Raw genomic sequence first — 17,911 nt, 5'->3', positions numbered from 1 at the left:
AAAAATATCTATTTGTGCGAAGACTTAGTATGTGCAAATTATTTAATGCATATTAAGTTCGGTAAAACAAAAAGCAAGTGGCAAGCGACATTTATACCGATAACAATTTTTTATGTATACTTGGCAACGCGGTATGTATTTGACATTTGGAACTACTGTTTTTATATCACTACTTGAAAAAAAAAAAAAMAAAATCTGATAATCTTCTGGAGCAGTAGAGAAAGATTTGCAAAAATAATCAGCAAGTGCTTCTCAGTCAAGATCATAGTTACTTAATTGTTATAAAAATCTAAGTGATATATCAAAAATGGCTCTTTCAGTAATGCTGCGTAATGCCGGCAAATTGAATGGTAAAGATAAATACGGGAATTGTCTTAYATTATATAATCGCGATCTTTTAAGTTGTAGGACTAGGTAAAACGGCCCTATCYTTGCCCATGAAAACTTTGACAACAAAGAGTACTCTTTCTGCAGAAAGTTTGAAGACTTTAACTAAACTGAATAATGCACAGGCATGTTATGTAAATAATATAATCATTTCAAAGCTTATAATGAGCATTTCTGTTTAGTGCTTGTCAAGAAACTTCTCATTAAGCTCTCCTAAGATGTCTGCAGCTAAAGGCAATCACACACCTTTATGGACCGCTGAACGCCTGATATCTCTTTCCCTGCTGGGTGTTGTTCCTGCCGCTTTTATYTACCCTTCGCAAACGCTCGATGCTCTACTTGCAGTTTCTGTAGTCCTTCACTCACACTGGTAAAAAAAATTTAAATTTTTTTCATTGTTTCAGCGAGTAATCCATWTTTTTTTTGTATCTGTTTATACTGTTAATATAAAAGGGGTGTGGAGGCCATAATTACAGATTATGCTCGCCCGCAAGTGGTTGGACCACTCTTACCAAAAGTCGCCCATGGTGCCTTGATATTACTGTCTATTGCAACCCTTGGTGGACTTTTCTATATCATACAAAATGACGTCGGAATTGCCAACTCCATTAAACAGATTTGGAAGATCAAGCCTGCTGGATCTGGTTCAGCTGTTGAGGAAGCGAGCTCTAAATAATTGCTGTGTTTTTTTCAATTCATTTCATTCAATACGTTACATTAGAACASTTTAAAAATTGTAATAAATTTACATCGTTATGTCAAACAGGCCTGCAACACCTAGAAACGTAAAATTTTGATATTTGTATTCGAACCTACATGAAATGTAACTAATGAAGAAGAAAATCTGTTACTTTTACGAAATTTAAGTGTATTAAATGCAGTTACCTTAATACAATGGTAAACCTATGAACAATGAAATAAAATTAAACATCAATGTTGAGTAACTGATTTTATTACACTTACGTAAAATGAAGAAAACATTTCACAAACAATAAGTAACGAAGAAATATTTAAACATAGGTTGTATAAATTAGCATAAATATAACTGACGTTCTTCTTTATTACGTAAAGTTAAAACATTTGAATAACAATGTATAATAGAGAATATCCAAATCTTTTGTACTTTCCGATAGATACTTAAGAGGTCACGTACTCTCGACATTTTTCTTGTAGAATAACTTGAGAGCTTCCCATTGCTTAGAATGCAATAAAATATGAGGTCGGCGAGCGCGCATGAAGTCCACTGCTTCTTCCGGTGACCAGCCATTTTTCTAATTCAATACAAAAATAATATAATTGCAAAAATCTGTGATAAAAATATTATGAAAACTACATATAATATAACCGCGATATGATGGAAAAGAGAGATTAAGGAGGTTGTTTACCTAAGTTAGTAGTTTCCGAGATATTTTTATATACAGACCAAAATTATAACACACGTTATGATATTTCCCCAAAGTATGTAAGTCCACATTTTCCACTTAATACATATATCTGTATTTATGCTGTGCGTAATGGAAAGAAACCTAAATATGGATATATTTTGAAGAAAGAAGTATGTATGTAATAAAAATTATTTCGCTCGTCTAGACCCTCCTCTATCTCTCCATACCATTAAATCAGCGCGCCAATCCGAAATTTTGCCGGATTTTTTTTTAATAGACTCACCATCATTAGGTAACATCCAACAAGGGTAGCGCTACGCGTCCGACCGGCCTTACAATGAACATATACAGTCCCATCATTCTCAGGCTCAGAAGCCGCATTCAAACTTTTTATACGTTTCTCTTGAGGTAGAAATTTGTTTATAAATTTTACTCCATCGTAAAGTTTATCTTGATCTGGTGCTTCAAAAATATCTGTTGTAGGTAATTGTAGAAAACTAATCCCATGCGATTTCCATTTCTCTGAGTCATTGGAAAACATAGATAGCTCGTAGTCTTCATTCATGGAAACAACTGCTTTCACGTTTTCTTTTGCGATCAACTACGAAATAACAATTCAACACATAGTTAGCAAGAGCAGATAATTTTAGATACCTTCTTACTTCTTTCGCCTCCGAACGGAAAGGTAAAGCACCCAAAATTACATTCTCATCAATGCGATCGTACCAATTTCTCAAGGATGCCTTTTCCATCAATACATTGTAAAACAATGTTGGATAAAATGTTACGCGAGCAAACATAGCAGACTGTTCGAAAAAAGAAGTTATTGAGTAATTTTCATTGAAGCGAAAGTYTTGCGACTAAATGCGTAAAGCTCAGCTCAGCGCATATAAAGCAACTAGTGAATACATATATCTTAGGCACTACCTAAACAACCAACTTTTCACAAACTCTCTCTGCTTACACCTTAGCGCACGTGCGCTCCACAACCAGTTTTTAGATGAGTGATTTTGTGTTTAAATAGCGACGAAAGAACAGTGTACTTCCAAAATAGTTTACTTACAATCATGCTGATCCGTATTGTAATAAATCATTACTCCCAGAAGAAACCAACCCAACAAAAGCTTCCAAACAAAACTTAAGTTCTTTTATCGCCAAATCATAAATAATTCAAGTCTAAACTGTTTACTGACTCTGAAATTTAATTTTTAATCCCATTCACATAAAATTTTTGTTACGTTATCTCCTCTATTGCTCCCACGGATGATATGACTATTAATAAATCCATACATATTTATATTATTTTGAAAGGGTCAAAGTTGACATAACCTGAACCGCGGTATATTTTAAGCTGTCACGGTCAGCTGTTGAAAGCACTTGAAAAGTTAAGTATGTAACACGTTGATGGCGACAAATGACAGACAGCATCTGTCAAATATTAGAATACCCACGTTCTTAAGGTCACAATTATTTAGACGACAACACTACTTCCACGGCAGCAGGCCTGCAGTTATAGCTGTCGCTAAATTGAAACCATTTATAATTTTCCGACGACAATGGGCAACTGTAGTGTTGGAACTAACATGTGAAATGTAAAATTATTAAAAGCTGTAACAAGTCTTATTTATTTTCTTAAAAAATATACAATTAGTATAATTTTTGATACATACGAATGTGTGCAGTGTAATTAAATATATATTAATTAAAAAATGTGTGAAAAGAGGGTTAAACATAGTGAAATAACGAGCATTGTTTTTACAAATTTTTGAACTTTAAAGTGAAATATCTTGAAAACTGTGGGTCTGTGGGTAACGGTATATGTGTATACATTTTTTAATCCTGAGGACCTCCTCTATCCATCCGTACCATCAAACCGCGGCGGCGAAAGAGTCGAAATATTATTATTGTTTTTACAAATTTTTGAACTTTAAAGTGAAATATCTTGAAAACTATGGGTCTGATAACGGTATATGTGTATACATTTTTTAATCCTGAGGACCTCCTCTATCCATCCGTAACATCAAACCGGGGAGGCGAAAGAGTCGAAATATTCCAATTCGACAGTATATATTTTTTTATTAAGTGAGGGAAAAACAATTTTAGCTACTTTTTGATAAATAGTTGGAATAAAATGTTTTTGTGTGTCAAAATATTTCTAATTGTGTAAGAAATCGATACAGAATCTGCCATATCGACTAACGTGTTTGTTATCGATTTGAAAAAATATTAGCATTAAAGCAAGACAAGCGTAGAGAAATGTCACAATAAGCACAAAACAAAAATTTACAAGTCATTGAAAGTCGGGAATTAAAGCGGAATATTAACCAATATTTTTCAACGTAATAAGTAAATAAATATATATTTTTTGTCAAATGGCGACTACTCTTGAAGATAAATCCATTTGGGATGATGGTGAGGAAACTTTGGGAGAGGAGGTATTACGTATGTCCACCGACGAAATAGTCAGCAGGACGCGTCTAATGGATAATGAAATCAAGATCATGAAGAGTGAGGTTATGCGTATTACTCACGAAATTCAAGCCCAAAATGAAAAAATCAAAGATAATACTGAAAAGATTAAGGTAATTAATAGTTATCGTAAAAAAATATGTTAATCACAATTTATATATATACTTAATAGGTTAACAAAACTTTGCCGTACTTGGTATCAAACGTTATTGAGCTGCTGGACGTGGATCCTCAAGAAGAAGAGGATGATGGCGCTGTTTTGGTATTGGACAATCAAAGGAAAGGCAAATGCGCCGTTATCAAAACTTCCACTCGTCAGGCTTACTTTTTGCCAGTCATCGGTTTGGTAGACGCAGAAAAATTGAAACCCGGAGATTTAGTAGGAGTCAACAAAGATTCATATCTAATCTTAGAAACATTGCCTGCAGAATATGATGCGCGAGTAAAGGCTATGGAAGTCGATGAGAGACCAACTGAACAATATTCAGATATTGGTGGTTTGGACAAACAAATACAAGAACTGATTGAAGCTGTAGTATTACCAATGACTCACAAAGATAAATTCAAGACTCTTGGTATACATCCACCCAAAGGAGTACTTCTATATGGCCCTCCCGGTACAGGCAAAACACTATTAGCGCGTGCCTGTGCTGCACAAACAAAATCTACATTTTTGAAGTTGGCTGGTCCGCAGTTGGTGCAGATGTTTATCGGTGATGGCGCTAAATTAGTGCGCGATGCTTTTGCCTTAGCCAAAGAGAAAGCTCCAGCAATTATTTTCATCGATGAATTGGATGCCATTGGCACAAAACGTTTTGATTCCGAGAAGGCTGGTGATCGTGAAGTGCAGCGTACCATGTTAGAATTGTTGAACCAGCTGGATGGTTTTAGCTCAACTGCCGATATTAAAGTTATTGCAGCTACAAATCGTGTTGACATTCTGGATCCAGCTCTATTACGTTCAGGACGCCTGGATCGCAAAATTGAATTTCCACATCCCAACGAGGAGGCGCGTGCAAGAATTATGCAAATACACTCACGTAAAATGAATGTTAGCAATGATGTGAACTTTGAGGAGTTGTCACGTTCTACCGATGACTTCAACGGTGCGCAATGTAAAGCCGTATGTGTAGAAGCTGGTATGATAGCATTACGCCGTAATGCCACTTGCGTCACACATGAAGATTTCATGGATGCTATTATGGAAGTGCAAGCAAAAAAGAAAGCCAACTTGAATTATTACGCTTGAGCGCAAATCATATTTGTTTTGCTCATTTCCACTATGCAGTTTTTAGTTATTTTGCTAATATTATTTTTAATTTAATGAAAACGACACATTGAAAATAAAAAAACACTAAATCGAATTTGCTTTCGATCATTGGAAGAATATATGTATAACTCACATAAATAAAATTACTGTATGTATATCGTAAATAGAAGTTTTGCGAAAAAACGTTTAAGACCTTGCCAAATCAAATAATCCCCAAATATCAAGGTCAAAGAATTGCTGCTCTAATATATTTGCGTCTAATCGGGAGAATATCTTAATTAGCTTACGTTAACGTCGGCATACAAAGTTTTATAATTACTACGGTGTATCTCTAAAAAGTGAAATTACGTAAATATTCTATTGACTTCAGAAGCCCTATTCTGTATCTCGAATCGTAAATGTATTCTATTCGAAATTCGGATCTTCCTTATAATTAACRAAAGTTGTACCACCCAGTGTCAGAATAAATACGTACAATTTTCGTTTTTGCTTTCTACAACTCAAAAACTAACGAATATTTTATTCGAAAATTGGCTTGAAAATCCGAAAATCGTGTTATAGAATAGACCCTCAGTACACCTGATCCTAGATTATTCAGCAATTTGTAAATGTAGACCGAAGGCCGTTGGATTGAATTACGTGGACAGTGATCACATCACCTGCATCGCGCCTAATAAGCTCTTAGAAGAGAGCACAATAGATTTCAGGTCGCGGTGCAAAACCTCAATTAATTTCTATCTAAATATACAATTTTAAACTAACTTCAATTAAGATATCACAAATTATTCAGTCTTTTCACGTTCTTAACTTGAATACATCTCCTTTCCTAATAAGAATTTATTTCACCAAAAACTGGTTTATTAGTATTAAAAGTAAATATTAAACTTGTGGTATAAAATAATTTATTTAGACAACTTTTAATGGTGTGAAGGATTCATTGGTTTTCTCAAAACAAATCTCAATATCGATTTCAAAATTGGCTTATTAAGATGGTTTAATATTTATGTGCTACTTTAAAAAGAAAAAAATAAAATACTTGTTAACACAAGCTTCATGCCGCCGGGACGTTCTTGGTAATGGCGATGTTAACGGTAATGCAACAAATAACATTAAATTATTGACTGTTATGTACACATATCAACTAATTACACTTAAAAAGTATTACTATTTAGTATGTTTTATGCTAATTCACTCCGGTTGTTGTGGCAGTTGCTGCTCCGCTTCACGATTTACTTGCTCCTGTTGCTGCTGATCAACTGGTGGTTGATCCTGATACGGACGTCTAGTATACATAATAAATCCTAGCAACAGTGTCAATATCGTGATCATGTACAAGTCCCAATTGGCGGCGATATTTTCGTCCATGTAGAAGATGAATTTGTAAGGCGACTGAGAATAGTGATATTGCATATTAGCTTCCTCACTTTCTAAAAATTAAAATTCGTACCTGTTTAATGGCTTCAACTTTTGAAAGCATTTGCAATTTAAGAAGTGCTATGGCTACCGGTACTTTTGCATCTGCATTCGTTTCAGCAGCAAGGTCATAGAGGCGCTTCGCCAGATGCCAGTCTTTTTTCATACCCAGCCCTTGTTCGTGCATATAGCCAAGATTGAACATTGCCTGTGCATTATACTGCTGTTCAGATGCTTTTCTAAAAYGATAAGCAATGCAATAGAATTAAATTTACTTTTTATAGCAGTTTTGCGGAAAATACAATTGTAGTAAAGCCAATATGGTTTGTTCAAGTTACGTAAACCCGACAGTCGTGTGAATGAAATTATTCAGTTTCATAATGATCCGATTGCTTATTGGCAACAGAATACAATTATCACAAATTTACAGATTATCACTCACCTGTACAAAGAAGCTGCCGTTTCAAAGTCTATATTCGTTCCCCAGCCATAATAGTAATAATCGCCAAGTTTGACTTGTGCAGCTGAGTATCCTTGTCCTGCCGCTCTTTTCCAATAGTAAAACGCCCGTATAAGCTCCTCATGTCGGTCATGGAAAATGCTGACGTCGCCGCGATCCAAAAGGAAAGCCGCATTGCTTTGGGCAACCTCGTAGCCTAGCTCTGCCAGCAATGCATATTGCATATACGCTTCGTCAGTGAAATAACTTTTGTAATCATTATAAGCGAGCATCATATTCGTACTCCATCTACCACGTTCGGCAACATTTTTGAAGAATTCCACGGCCGCTGGACATGATCTCAACATTCCAATGCCGTAGGTATGCATTATGCCCAAATTGTAGTAAGCCAATACGTGGCCAGATTGGGAAGCCAAGTTGAAGTATTTAAGCGCCAATTTGTAGTCAGTTTTCACACCATTGCCCGCTAAATTGAAATTTTTAGTCTACTCTCTAATTTTATTTAATGTATTCTAAACTTACTGAAGTACATGTTGCCCAATTGAAGTTGACCATCAACCCAGCCCTGATCCGCGGCTTGTGTGAAGTAGTTTAAAGCCTTGAGTGGATCTTTTGGAACACCAAGTCCTTTTAGATACATTAGTCCCAATCCGCTTTGCCCAACTGGATCGCCCAGTTCGGCTGCTTTCTTGAAATACTGTAATAACATTCGTGTAAAATTATATATATGTATGACGAATGTTAAATTCTATTTGTTTTACTTACCTTGAATGCGGTTTCGTTATCAGCCTTGATGAATTCACTACCCTCTAAGTAAAGTTTGCCTAAGAAGGCGTAGCCTATTGCATTGCCAGTATTTGCAGCTTTTGTAAAATATTCCAATGCTTTTTGGTGATCTTGTTGTATTGCTTTTCCTCCTTGGTAGTAGAGCTGTCCAAGGCCCACTTGGGACTGAACATCACCTTTGTCTGCTAACAATTGATAGTAGTCAACGATTTCAGTTTCTTGACTGCCAGGATTTTCAGACTCATCTAGTAAGCGTACACGATGGACAACTGGTCCGTTTGAGAATGTAATCTTAGAGGCAACTTTTTTGGCTACTTTCTTGTAATACATTAGCGCCTTCTCGCAATTAGTTGGCACATTTATTCCGTACAGATATCGATATCCAAGGGCCATCTGTGCAAATGTATGTTCACCTAGAGCTGCTAAGGTCAAATGAATCAAGGTCAGTGGTTGACTGACGTTTTTGCCACCAACACCAACAGAGTAGAGGAATGCAAGACCCTAATTAAATAATAATATATTAAATTTTCAAAATATATTAATTTAATTATTTTACCATATTCGCTTCTGGCAATCCCTCTTTTGCCAATTCATCAAACTCTGCTGCCGCCAATTCAAAATTAAGCTTGCCATTACGTCCCAGTAGATGTGACCAAGCCATCTCTGCGCGAGCTTTTAGATGGTTCATTTCAGCAGCACGCATTATAAATATGTGTCCCAAGTCTTTACCGCTACGTTGTTTCGCTATTATATCCATACCTTTTTCGTAGAGGGTTTGAGCTGAAAAAACAGAAGTTATTGAATCATATATATAAAATTACAGTTATCTGGTTTAGGTACCTTCGATCTCTCTAGGGGTAGGTTCAGCAACTGGTTTTTTACGAATTTCTTCAATAGCGGCTATTTGATCTTCCAACTTCTGTCGAACGAGTTTTTCGTTCAGCTGCTGTTCGAGTAAGGCTTGTTGCCAAATTTTGAAGCGAGGTCCGACTTCTGTATCGAAGGCTGACAGTGAAACAACTGTATTGCCCGGTGTCTGGGTAACTGGAGCATTCGTGGGTGACTCATTTTCAGTTACGTATTTGGCCGATTTCCGCTCATTGCTAACAGTATTGGTATCTGTAGATTCTGCTGAATTTGCACCTTTTTCTGGTGCTTTTTCTGGTTGCGAAGTTGTTTYTGGTTGAAGTGCATCCTGCGAATTTGCATTATGTGTAGAAAGAGGTCCCTGCAACTCAGCTGTTACTATACTGAGAATAAGTAGTGGCAGTAAAAGCAGCGCAATAAATGACTTGAATCGAACTTTCATAATTTCCTGAATATATTCTGATAACGTTTTATGTGGAGTGGTTGTAAATTAATTATTATGTTTGCTTCAAATACTCCTTTTGAAGTAGTTCTTCTAGATTTTGCACAAAAGAAAAAAAAGAAAAACGAAGACACATTACGAACGAGATATACGCAAAACTAATGGTATATCTTGAGTAAGTTCTGCATTACTTTTGTTTAAATATTATTGTCGTGATAAAATGAAATGTTTCCAATTCACACGTAAGAAAATATAATTTTTTTTATTTCTACTCAAATGTCAAAATAAATGATGAAAGCGTTACCAGACTATTTTTTCTAAATCTTATGTTTTACGGGACATACGAGGAAAAGATTTTGTACTGCAATACAAAATATACTGCTCAATATTAACGGTAATAATATTATATTATTTTTTTTTTATATTTTATATTTTGAAGTTGTACTTACAGTGTGAATTATTGTTCTCTAATTCTATTGTAAATATATTGATTCACCACTACTTACTGTAGTAATAAGAGAAATATATTTCATTCTATAAGTCGCCTTAAAAGAGCACACACTTTTGTTCACAGCAAAATAAAGAGAGTATTTTCTTTTTGACATCCTTCAGTGAGAATAATTGTTTTGTTACCCACAAGCACTTCCTGCAAAGTAAATGTTTTTATTCATCGACAGTAAGAGCATTGTAGCAAAATTAACTCAACGTTGCACACCAGAGAGCATATGTACATATATCCTTGGATCAATCACATTCGCAACTCAAAGCGATACGGAATACCAAATAGYAGCTTCCACCAACATCCTTCTTCCATCTGCTGGCTACCAACTTCCATCTGTTCGTGCAACTCTTTGCGCCGTTCTTGGTTAAGGCGATGTCTCGGACGACATCAGCTATTTAGTGTGGCGCTCCAGAGCAACGGTGCAGGTTAGTTTTCGCATTCGAATTGGACTTTTATGTGGATTATGTGGTCCCAACACTATGCTTGTGGCATTATGTATTGGGTGTGAAGTGTATTTATAAGTAAAAAAATGGGAAATAATATTTCGCAAAAATATCTTGTGGAAATTTGAAATAATGTGAACGTCTATTAAGGGCAGCGTCTATAAGAGTGCACAATACTAAATTTAATTATTGCCTTAAGTAATTAGTAGACCGAACAAAGAGAAAATTTTAAATTTCAACCAAAAAATGGTACGGTTATCCCGAACAAAGGCCATTAACCAGAAGATGGAAAGAGTCTGCGGATGGGCAAAAAAAAAAAAAAAGAAAACCGCAAATAATTTCTGGACTAAAAAATAATGTGATTTACAAAGACTAGACTTGAAATGAAATAAAAGCCTAAAACATGAAACACACCCACTATCACGCTTACACACGGTTATGCATACATACATATGTATGTATGAATGTGCTATATACAAAATGCAGGCTTTTATTCATACCATTCGTTTCCCGTTCCTTTTTTAATTTCAATATTTTTTTTTTTTCAAAATTTAACAGAAAATAACCATCGAAAATTGCAAATTGCATGAAATTGAGTGTTATGGGTAGAGACGAGCGTTAGCATTCACTTGGATTGTACCCACCGAATATTTTCCTTTCGCATTTAGAGCCGCTCCCAAATTGCGAAAATAAGAACAACAACAAAAGCGAATGGTAGCAAACGAATGGTAACGACAGCGAAAAGTGGATGCTGGGCCGAGAATGCTTTACAACACCAACAACAACAATTAACAACGACAGGATACGGTTGTAAAGATAAACCGATGAAATTTAGAAAACAAAGACAGAAAATATGGAAACGAAAAAGTAAATACTTACATGTCCATATGTATGTGTGAAGCCTAAATTTTTTAATGAACCAATTGAAGGAAATTTAGCATGTGAAATGAAATTCGTAAAAAATTCAAAAAACCTAATTCTAAAGTTTCAATTATTGTAGCGAACTTATTCTTGAGCGTGCTGTTCGTATAATCCGTTATTAGGCTGCTGTAATTGGTTTTACAGTGATTAACTGGCCATTGTGTTTGTTGTTTTCATGGCCAAACTGTCCATATCCGTTTTGCAGTAGTAGCTCAGAATCAGTTGGTGTGCGGAATAGTTGACTATGATGTCAAGGCCTTTGCTGCATCATCACCAACGTTGTGCGGCCTTTACACGCACACGTGTTTCAGGTATGCCCTCATAAGTATGTAGGTACACTGAAGACCTATGTCGACATTACATACATATCTCTTGTATACCCAAGAACAAACAAGTTTAACTATGTGTAAACGCTGGTCATTGTGGGACAATTAAAAGCGGTCCTCCACTTACAAATGTGAAAAAATTGTTTTTTTTTGCAAGTAAAGGGCTTTGGCGTCGACAAGATTTTTCCGCTTAAAATTATCTCATATTTCAATAAATCGATTCCATAAAACAATGCAGGAAATGATGGAAGGACCAGCAATATTTTTATTTTTGACAGAATGACGGCTTCACAAAAGGAAAGCCGTTTTTTGTGAAAAAAATCACCCTCACTGTGGCTTAAGGGATCGTCTCCGTGTGAAATTTTCGAAAAATTTATTTTGTTTTTGTTGCATTATCGGATAGTATTCTCTCAAATTTTTAAATCCAAATTCAAATTATTACGGTCATTGGTGTTTTCAAAATGGTTTCCACTCCCTCTAGTTCCAATTTGGAGAGAACATTTTTAACATCATTAGCTATCGTGCTATGATACTTTTTGTTCAAACTGCCACCATTTTGTCAAATTTCAAAAAAAAAAGAAGAAAAAAAATTAAAAAAAAAACATTAAAAAAAATTAATGAATAAATAATAAAGCTTCCAAAGCGACCTACTTACAAATCAATAATCTTCTTGAAATTTTTGTTTTAGATCGAAATTGAGGCCGCAATGGTGGACATCGTACAAGACCTTTTTTTACGTGTCATTTTAATAATTTATTTAATTTATTAAAAAAAAACGGACCGATTAGTTAATTTCAACATTAAAAAAAATTCTAGAGAATCAGTGATTTTTCGGAKCGTCATACGGAGACGATCCCTTAAAAAGTCGATATTGTTATAATAGTATTCCTTCGATCAATACTTGGCAAGTATGTCTAAGAATTTCGTTTGAAAATTTCAAGCTAATCTCTTCAGCCATTTTGAAGAAATATTCATAAGCTATTCTTTCGAAAGCTTATTTTCAATGAATTTGAGTGAATGAACAAATTCATAATAACTCTCATCTCTGTACAACTTCTAAACGTTATATAACTAATCAAAAAACGAAAGAAACTATAACTATCAACAAATCGGATGACGTTCGTGGCAATAGAAGAAGAATTATACCTAAATTCCTCTAACATGAACTCAATTAGAAATATTACGCCTTCTTCTTTATGATAAGCTGCAGTAATAATAGTGTCATTATTCTTATTATTATCAATCTCAATTTGTTTACTTGGTCGCTCTGATTTAATCAACTCAATTTTAAAGAAGGCACCCACAAGTACARGCAGATTTAAGTCATGGAAAACTAAGTAAATAGAATCGCTTTAGGTGYAACCGAACTTTGTATACCCAATGCATGAGAGCCTAGTTCTGATTTAAAATTAACTGAAAGTTTAGAATTTGACTAAGGGGTTACATGGGTTTCCTCGGGTAAAAGCAATATTTTTTAAACTCCTTACAGGCTCATCTAAAGTGAATACGCGTTTTACCTAAAATTTTAACTTAGAATTTGAAGGAAGGAAAAACAAATACTGAAAATTAGATTTTTGCAGACATTTTTACAAAAAAATTTAAATTTCAAGACAGTTTTGTTTTCAAATAGTTGTAATCGAAAAAAAATCGTCCAAGTCTTTAAGAATTGTATCTCAAAGATCTGTGTAAAAGATCGTCAAGTTCATTGAGTAGTTCTCGAGAAATCTTGCCAATCGACTTAAATAGCACAGTTAGGAGAAAAACGAGTTTAAAGATGCCGTACTTAGCCTAGCTAACCTTGAGTGCAGAAGTTCCCAAGGCTGTATCTCGGAAACTATTACTTGAATCAGCTTGAAAATTTAGGTAAATATCTAGAGGTGTTGTAGAATTTAATAAGACAATAAAAAATTAATTTTTTTAAACTAGTAAATCCATGTAACAACTTAATATAAATATAGCGAATAAAAATAATCCAGTTTATTTTTGAAATGGATGCAAATTTTTGTAGCGATTAACCAGCTTTCGAACACAGTCTTGCAATAATTAATATAGGCGTACTTTATTTCTTAATATTTCTTCATACCAATTCGTGTTGTCAAAATTTTCTTAGTAGTTCATCGACCAGCTGCTTTTCTGTCAGCAAATTTCAAAGGAAACTAGCAACAGCCTTCCTAGAAAAATCTGAAATCTCCATAAWGAGCACACCTAATAATTGCATAGGCTCTGTTCGAATATTACARGCATGGTCTGTCTGTATGTCCATACTAACACAAACATTAGGTATAAATTTAGCAATATGAGTTTAATTGAATTTATTGCGCAAACAATTGTCTGAATTGATGTGAATGGCAAAGCGAATAATGCTTAGTAGTGCCACCTAGAAGTGGTGCCATGAGGCGCGGGCACTCTTTCATACAAGTTCTTAGTAAACGGATCAGCACTTAAGCTTAAGCTGGGGTTCATAGGCGTAAGGCTAATTTAATCATTAAAAATTTCATTGTTGATAGAGAAATCGCTTTTTTGCCTTTGCTTAGTTGCGTCGTTTGCGCAGTTATATGCAGCATTTAGTTTTGAATTCCCGTTACTAGAGTAATGTACGATTTAACGCAGCGTTCGACAGCGACAATGGACTTCCGTCTAAAGAAATTAGTTTGGATTAATAATGATAAATAATTTTTTTTCGATAAATGAGTCGAAATACTGAAAATAAATAAATATTTCTTCAGAAAAGTGAAATGATTTTATTTAGTAACACAAAGTGGTCTGTATAAAAAATTAAAAATTTCCACTTCGCAATTTAAATGTTTTTCAGCAGCTGCAAGGATTTTCAATTGACAGCTGTAGAAATAAGTGTTGACTGTGTGCAAGTGCAGTGAAGTGAATGATTGCATGAAACCGCAAATAAAATATTAAAATAATAGCATAAATACTACACGAAATATAAAGAAATAAATAAATAAAAAATTAAAAAAAAAAAACCAAAGTGTTTAGGGTAACAGAATTGAAAATCCCTAAACTCTAATGGAGTGAATGTGCTAGTTTCTTAAAAAATTTGAATACAAAACGTTGAAACTTCAAGCTCAAGATGAGGAAATAAAAATGAAAATTTGACACACGCAAACGCCACATAAGACAGCTGAGCCGAGCATACAATGTCTGCAGCTWTCTTCTGTTTTTATGTAAGTTGTTAAGTGTCTTACTAAAATACCATAATCACTTTGGCGCACATTCACTAGTAATTAAAGGTGAAAGAAACTGGTATGTAGGCAAGAAAGAATGTGAAAAATATAAAAAAGAGTTAAGTCCATAAAGTGTCAAGTAGCACAATAACAAGAGCCACCAAGTGCCACCAACTCAAACAGCCAGGCAACAAAAGTGTCTTAATCACACACACACACACAATTGCGGGTAAATATTGTTTGGATGCGGTGCATGGCCATATAAAAATACGTTCGCTTACATACGCACAAGTGGATAAAAGTCCAAAAGGGCGTGTGTTGACTTTGCAAAGTAGGAGACTGTGCGTTTTTTCATTRTTTTTATTCGACTTTTTGCGTCCTTTGATACTCTCTTCGAGTATATAATATACATCTTCATCGTTCAKCAGCAAGTTTGTATGTGTGCGTAAGTGCTTACAGGTTCTAGCAGCAGAAGTTAGTACGCTGAAAAACTATAAAATGTGTAATGAACGATTTGCTCCTCTCCATGAGTGTCTTTGCGAGAAAAATTAAAAACAATAAGGCATCTAAACATATAAATATAAAGATATGTACACGTATTGTTGTATTGTTGTACATAAGTCGACTCAAAAAAGTGCACAAGCAACGACAACAAGCAGTTTTAGAAACAGCTGCCAAGTGTCGACTGGCAGCACAAAAAGAGTAGCTGAAAGTTGTTAGAAAGGCTTCATTACATTGATTTCAGTCAATACATATATACATTTGAAAAAATATACGCTATTTTATTCGACAATTTATTTTCGAAACCGTCACACCAGCATGCCAGCCACAATTAAGTGCCATTGACAATGTGCTTTTAAGTGTATTGGTCGTGGAGTCTGTACACGCTCGTTGAAGAGTACAAATGGGAGTAAAGAGAACGTCGCGGAAAGAAGCACACGTGGCGAAAATGAGTAGTGTTACACATTTAAATGGAGTAACGGTACTCTTATAACAACTATCAACTATTTATATAAAATAAAAAAGCACAGAAGTCTGTGGTAATTTATTGAAAATTACCCATACGCCATGACGTACTATGAACTGTTGCATTCATATAAATTCAGATCAGCATATTTTTTCTTAAATAAATTCATGGTAAATATATATAGTAGTAGATAGAACTATTTTATCACTGATAAATAAACATACAAACAATAAACTATTAGCTGAATGGGAAATACATAAGGACAACGGTAATAAGAAAGACGAAAACAAGTTTTGTGAACTCTTTTATTTATGAGTGCTTTGCTGAGAGCGTTTTGTAACACAAAGAGAAAGCCTTATCCCTCTTGATTATGGAATGAAAGTGAGTGAAGCCGAGGAAGGATTTCGTAAATATAAATATTAAGAGAGTTTAAAATCCTAAGTTTTAAAATATAAAAAAGTTTGTTTTATTAATTGTTTAATAAGAAATGGCATAACATATTAATATTGTTTCGCTTTTATTCCAATTTATCAACTTTGATTATACAAATGTATTTGCTGTTTCAGAAACAAATAAAATCTCTTTTTATAATTGTTTCGCAATATTAATTTTTTTTGTGTTTTGTTGTTTTCTTCAACATTTATCGACATATCTAATTGCTCAAAATTACTGTAAACTCATTCTAGGCAAAAGGATATTAGAAAAGTGAAATTTTGTGCGCACAAATACAAACACATTTAGCCAGCGACATTTATTGCCCTTATCACGCACTCTTCTTTGAAATTTTTCCATCCTTTAGCACTTACCGTTTATTATCTAAATAAGCACATAAATTCCAACTAAATATCAACAATGTCGCAGTTAAAAGTAAAGTAGTTATATAATACTATACTAATGTAAACAAGTCAAAATATAATATACAARAAACGAATATTTTTTGGCTAGACAGTTATAAACATTGCTCAGTTTCAAATGTTTGATTGAAAAGTTAAAAGTATTTATTTAAATTATTTTAAAAAAATATGAAGATTTAGATTACTCGTAATGGTTTAATATTTTTTACGAGTACATACATTTTACTTGCTACATTTAACCGCTATAAAGCAGTTGCAGGCGCTTCACGTAAGCACTTCTTCTCACATAATCATTATTCTATTGGAAAATAGTTGTGTTTGAGATAAGAATGTAACTGCCATATAAGCTGGTTGATCAAAATCAAGTTCTTGTAAGGAAATTTTTTTATCTGAAAAGATATACTCGCGAAATTTGGGCGGATTATTGTCCAAGAYAATCTTCGAATGAGTTGTTCAGATCGGAATAATATACATCATATAACGAGTGACGCATTCCGAGGGGGAAAGGTCCACTTAAAAATGGTTTTGAATCTACCCCTATATAAACTGACTGGTAAAAATTAGGTTTTTGTATGAGAATTTTTATACTCTTGCAAATGCTGTCACTTGAGTAAAAATTAAAATATCTTGATGAAACATGGTACACATGTATTGAAATCGGAAAATAAGCCGACTACTTCTGATTTAACAGTTCTGTTAAAAACTACTAAAAGGACGATAAATCAATAACTAAATACGACAGAGAAATAAAAATTTCAACTAAACTTGATACGTGATATCCTCCGTACATTTTTATGTTACAGTATTCATATTTTACTTGATCCTTTACCTTCCAACCAAAACTGTCAAAACCCTTAGGTACTGAACATGTTGTCCACAGTGCGTATGATTGACTTTTAATTTAAAATATCGGTCAATGTATGGAATATATCATTAAAATTCAGAAAAAATCCACACCTGATAATAGTATCTCTGTGTTCCAAAAATGGGTGGAATTTGGCCTATGCTTCTCTGAGCCCTCATATATCTAACATAAAGATTTTCGAACTTCCAGGYGACTTTATACCGCATATATGGGCCTATATGTGAGTTATCTTAATAAAATTAAAGGAGAGTGTTTTTCTTATAACAGTGTATCTTTGTGCTTAAAATAGATAAAATTGGGCAAAAACTAGACATAGCTCCTAGATAACTAATATCAGAATTTTCGAAGAACTGGCTGACTTTATTCTATATGATT

General features: G+C 34.2%; 5 protein-coding genes across 15 annotated transcripts in view; 3 read left to right on the top strand and 2 right to left on the bottom strand.

Annotated features, from left to right (window-relative positions):
- Positions 1 to 165: 165 nt before the first annotated feature.
- On the top strand, positions 166 to 1,327 carry LOC108972036 (succinate dehydrogenase [ubiquinone] cytochrome b small subunit, mitochondrial). Of its 2 annotated transcripts, none has more exons than XM_018938477.1 (4): positions 166 to 350; positions 409 to 512; positions 570 to 757; positions 841 to 1,327. In XM_018938477.1, the coding sequence occupies exons 1-4, from the start codon at positions 308 to 310 to the stop codon at positions 1,061 to 1,063; spliced, it is 558 nt and encodes a 185-aa protein (XP_018794022.1). In that variant the 5' UTR covers positions 166 to 307; the 3' UTR covers positions 1,064 to 1,327. The 2 variants fall into 2 exon arrangements, with proteins under 2 accessions (XP_018794022.1, XP_018794013.1); XM_018938468.1 differs by having other exon boundaries at positions 168 to 350; positions 403 to 512.
- Positions 1,328 to 1,413: 86 nt separating this feature from the next.
- On the bottom strand, positions 1,414 to 3,140 carry LOC108972026 (phosphatidylglycerophosphatase and protein-tyrosine phosphatase 1). The gene is made up of 4 exons (XM_018938457.1): positions 2,836 to 3,140; positions 2,435 to 2,578; positions 2,056 to 2,373; positions 1,414 to 1,658 (listed from the first exon to the last, which is right to left on the bottom strand). Exons 1-4 carry the CDS (start codon positions 2,839 to 2,841, stop codon positions 1,533 to 1,535), a joined length of 594 nt encoding a protein of 197 aa, XP_018794002.1. The 5' UTR covers positions 2,842 to 3,140; the 3' UTR covers positions 1,414 to 1,532.
- An 872-nt stretch (positions 3,141 to 4,012) lies between these two features.
- On the top strand, positions 4,013 to 5,675 carry LOC108973143 (26S protease regulatory subunit 6A-B). Its single transcript, XM_018940199.1, has 2 exons — positions 4,013 to 4,354; positions 4,414 to 5,675. Exons 1-2 carry the CDS (start codon positions 4,145 to 4,147, stop codon positions 5,488 to 5,490), a joined length of 1,287 nt encoding a protein of 428 aa, XP_018795744.1. The 5' UTR covers positions 4,013 to 4,144; the 3' UTR covers positions 5,491 to 5,675.
- A 720-nt stretch (positions 5,676 to 6,395) lies between these two features.
- On the bottom strand, positions 6,396 to 9,735 carry LOC108973134 (protein sel-1 homolog 1). Of its 2 annotated transcripts, XM_018940187.1 has the most exons (8): positions 9,671 to 9,699; positions 9,011 to 9,572; positions 8,727 to 8,950; positions 8,150 to 8,671; positions 7,907 to 8,081; positions 7,367 to 7,850; positions 6,959 to 7,163; positions 6,396 to 6,900 (listed from the first exon to the last, which is right to left on the bottom strand). In XM_018940187.1, the coding sequence occupies exons 2-8, from the start codon at positions 9,477 to 9,479 to the stop codon at positions 6,700 to 6,702; spliced, it is 2,280 nt and encodes a 759-aa protein (XP_018795732.1). In that variant the 5' UTR covers positions 9,480 to 9,572; positions 9,671 to 9,699; the 3' UTR covers positions 6,396 to 6,699. The 2 variants fall into 2 exon arrangements, with proteins under 2 accessions (XP_018795732.1, XP_018795723.1); XM_018940178.1 differs by having other exon boundaries at positions 9,011 to 9,735.
- A 4,692-nt stretch (positions 9,736 to 14,427) lies between these two features.
- Positions 14,428 to 17,911, top strand: part of LOC108972858 (cubilin) — a 104,736-nt gene continuing 101,252 nt past the window's right edge. For all 9 annotated transcript variants that reach the window (XR_001993669.1, XR_001993668.1, XR_001993670.1 and 6 more), the window contains exon 1: positions 14,428 to 14,850. The gene's annotated coding sequence lies outside the window, so the exon portion shown is untranslated. The remainder of the gene's footprint in view (positions 14,851 to 17,911) is intronic.

The sequence above is a fragment of the Bactrocera latifrons genome, unplaced genomic scaffold (genome assembly GCF_001853355.1).
Source record: "Bactrocera latifrons isolate USDA-ARS-PBARC rearing strain unplaced genomic scaffold, ASM185335v1 scaffold_11, whole genome shotgun sequence".
Classification (NCBI taxonomy): domain Eukaryota; kingdom Metazoa; phylum Arthropoda; class Insecta; order Diptera; family Tephritidae; genus Bactrocera; species Bactrocera latifrons.
Note: the sequence above shows the minus strand (reverse complement) of the source record. Positions and strands in the feature narration are given on the sequence as shown.

Coding starts and splice junctions, on each gene's coding strand:
- LOC108972026 (XM_018938457.1), bottom strand. Junction 2,374..2,434: donor TCCGTTCGGAGGCGAAAGAA/GTAAGAAGGTAT, acceptor GTTATTTCGTAG/TTGATCGCAAAAGAAAACGT. Junction 1,659..2,055: donor TTGGATGTTACCTAATGATG/GTGAGTCTATTA, acceptor GTATTGAATTAG/AAAAATGGCTGGTCACCGGA.
- LOC108973143 (XM_018940199.1), top strand. CDS start 4,145: ATGGCGACTACTCTTGAAGATAAATCCATTTGGGATGATGGTGAGGAA. Junction 4,355..4,413: donor ATAATACTGAAAAGATTAAG/GTAATTAATAGT, acceptor TATACTTAATAG/GTTAACAAAACTTTGCCGTA.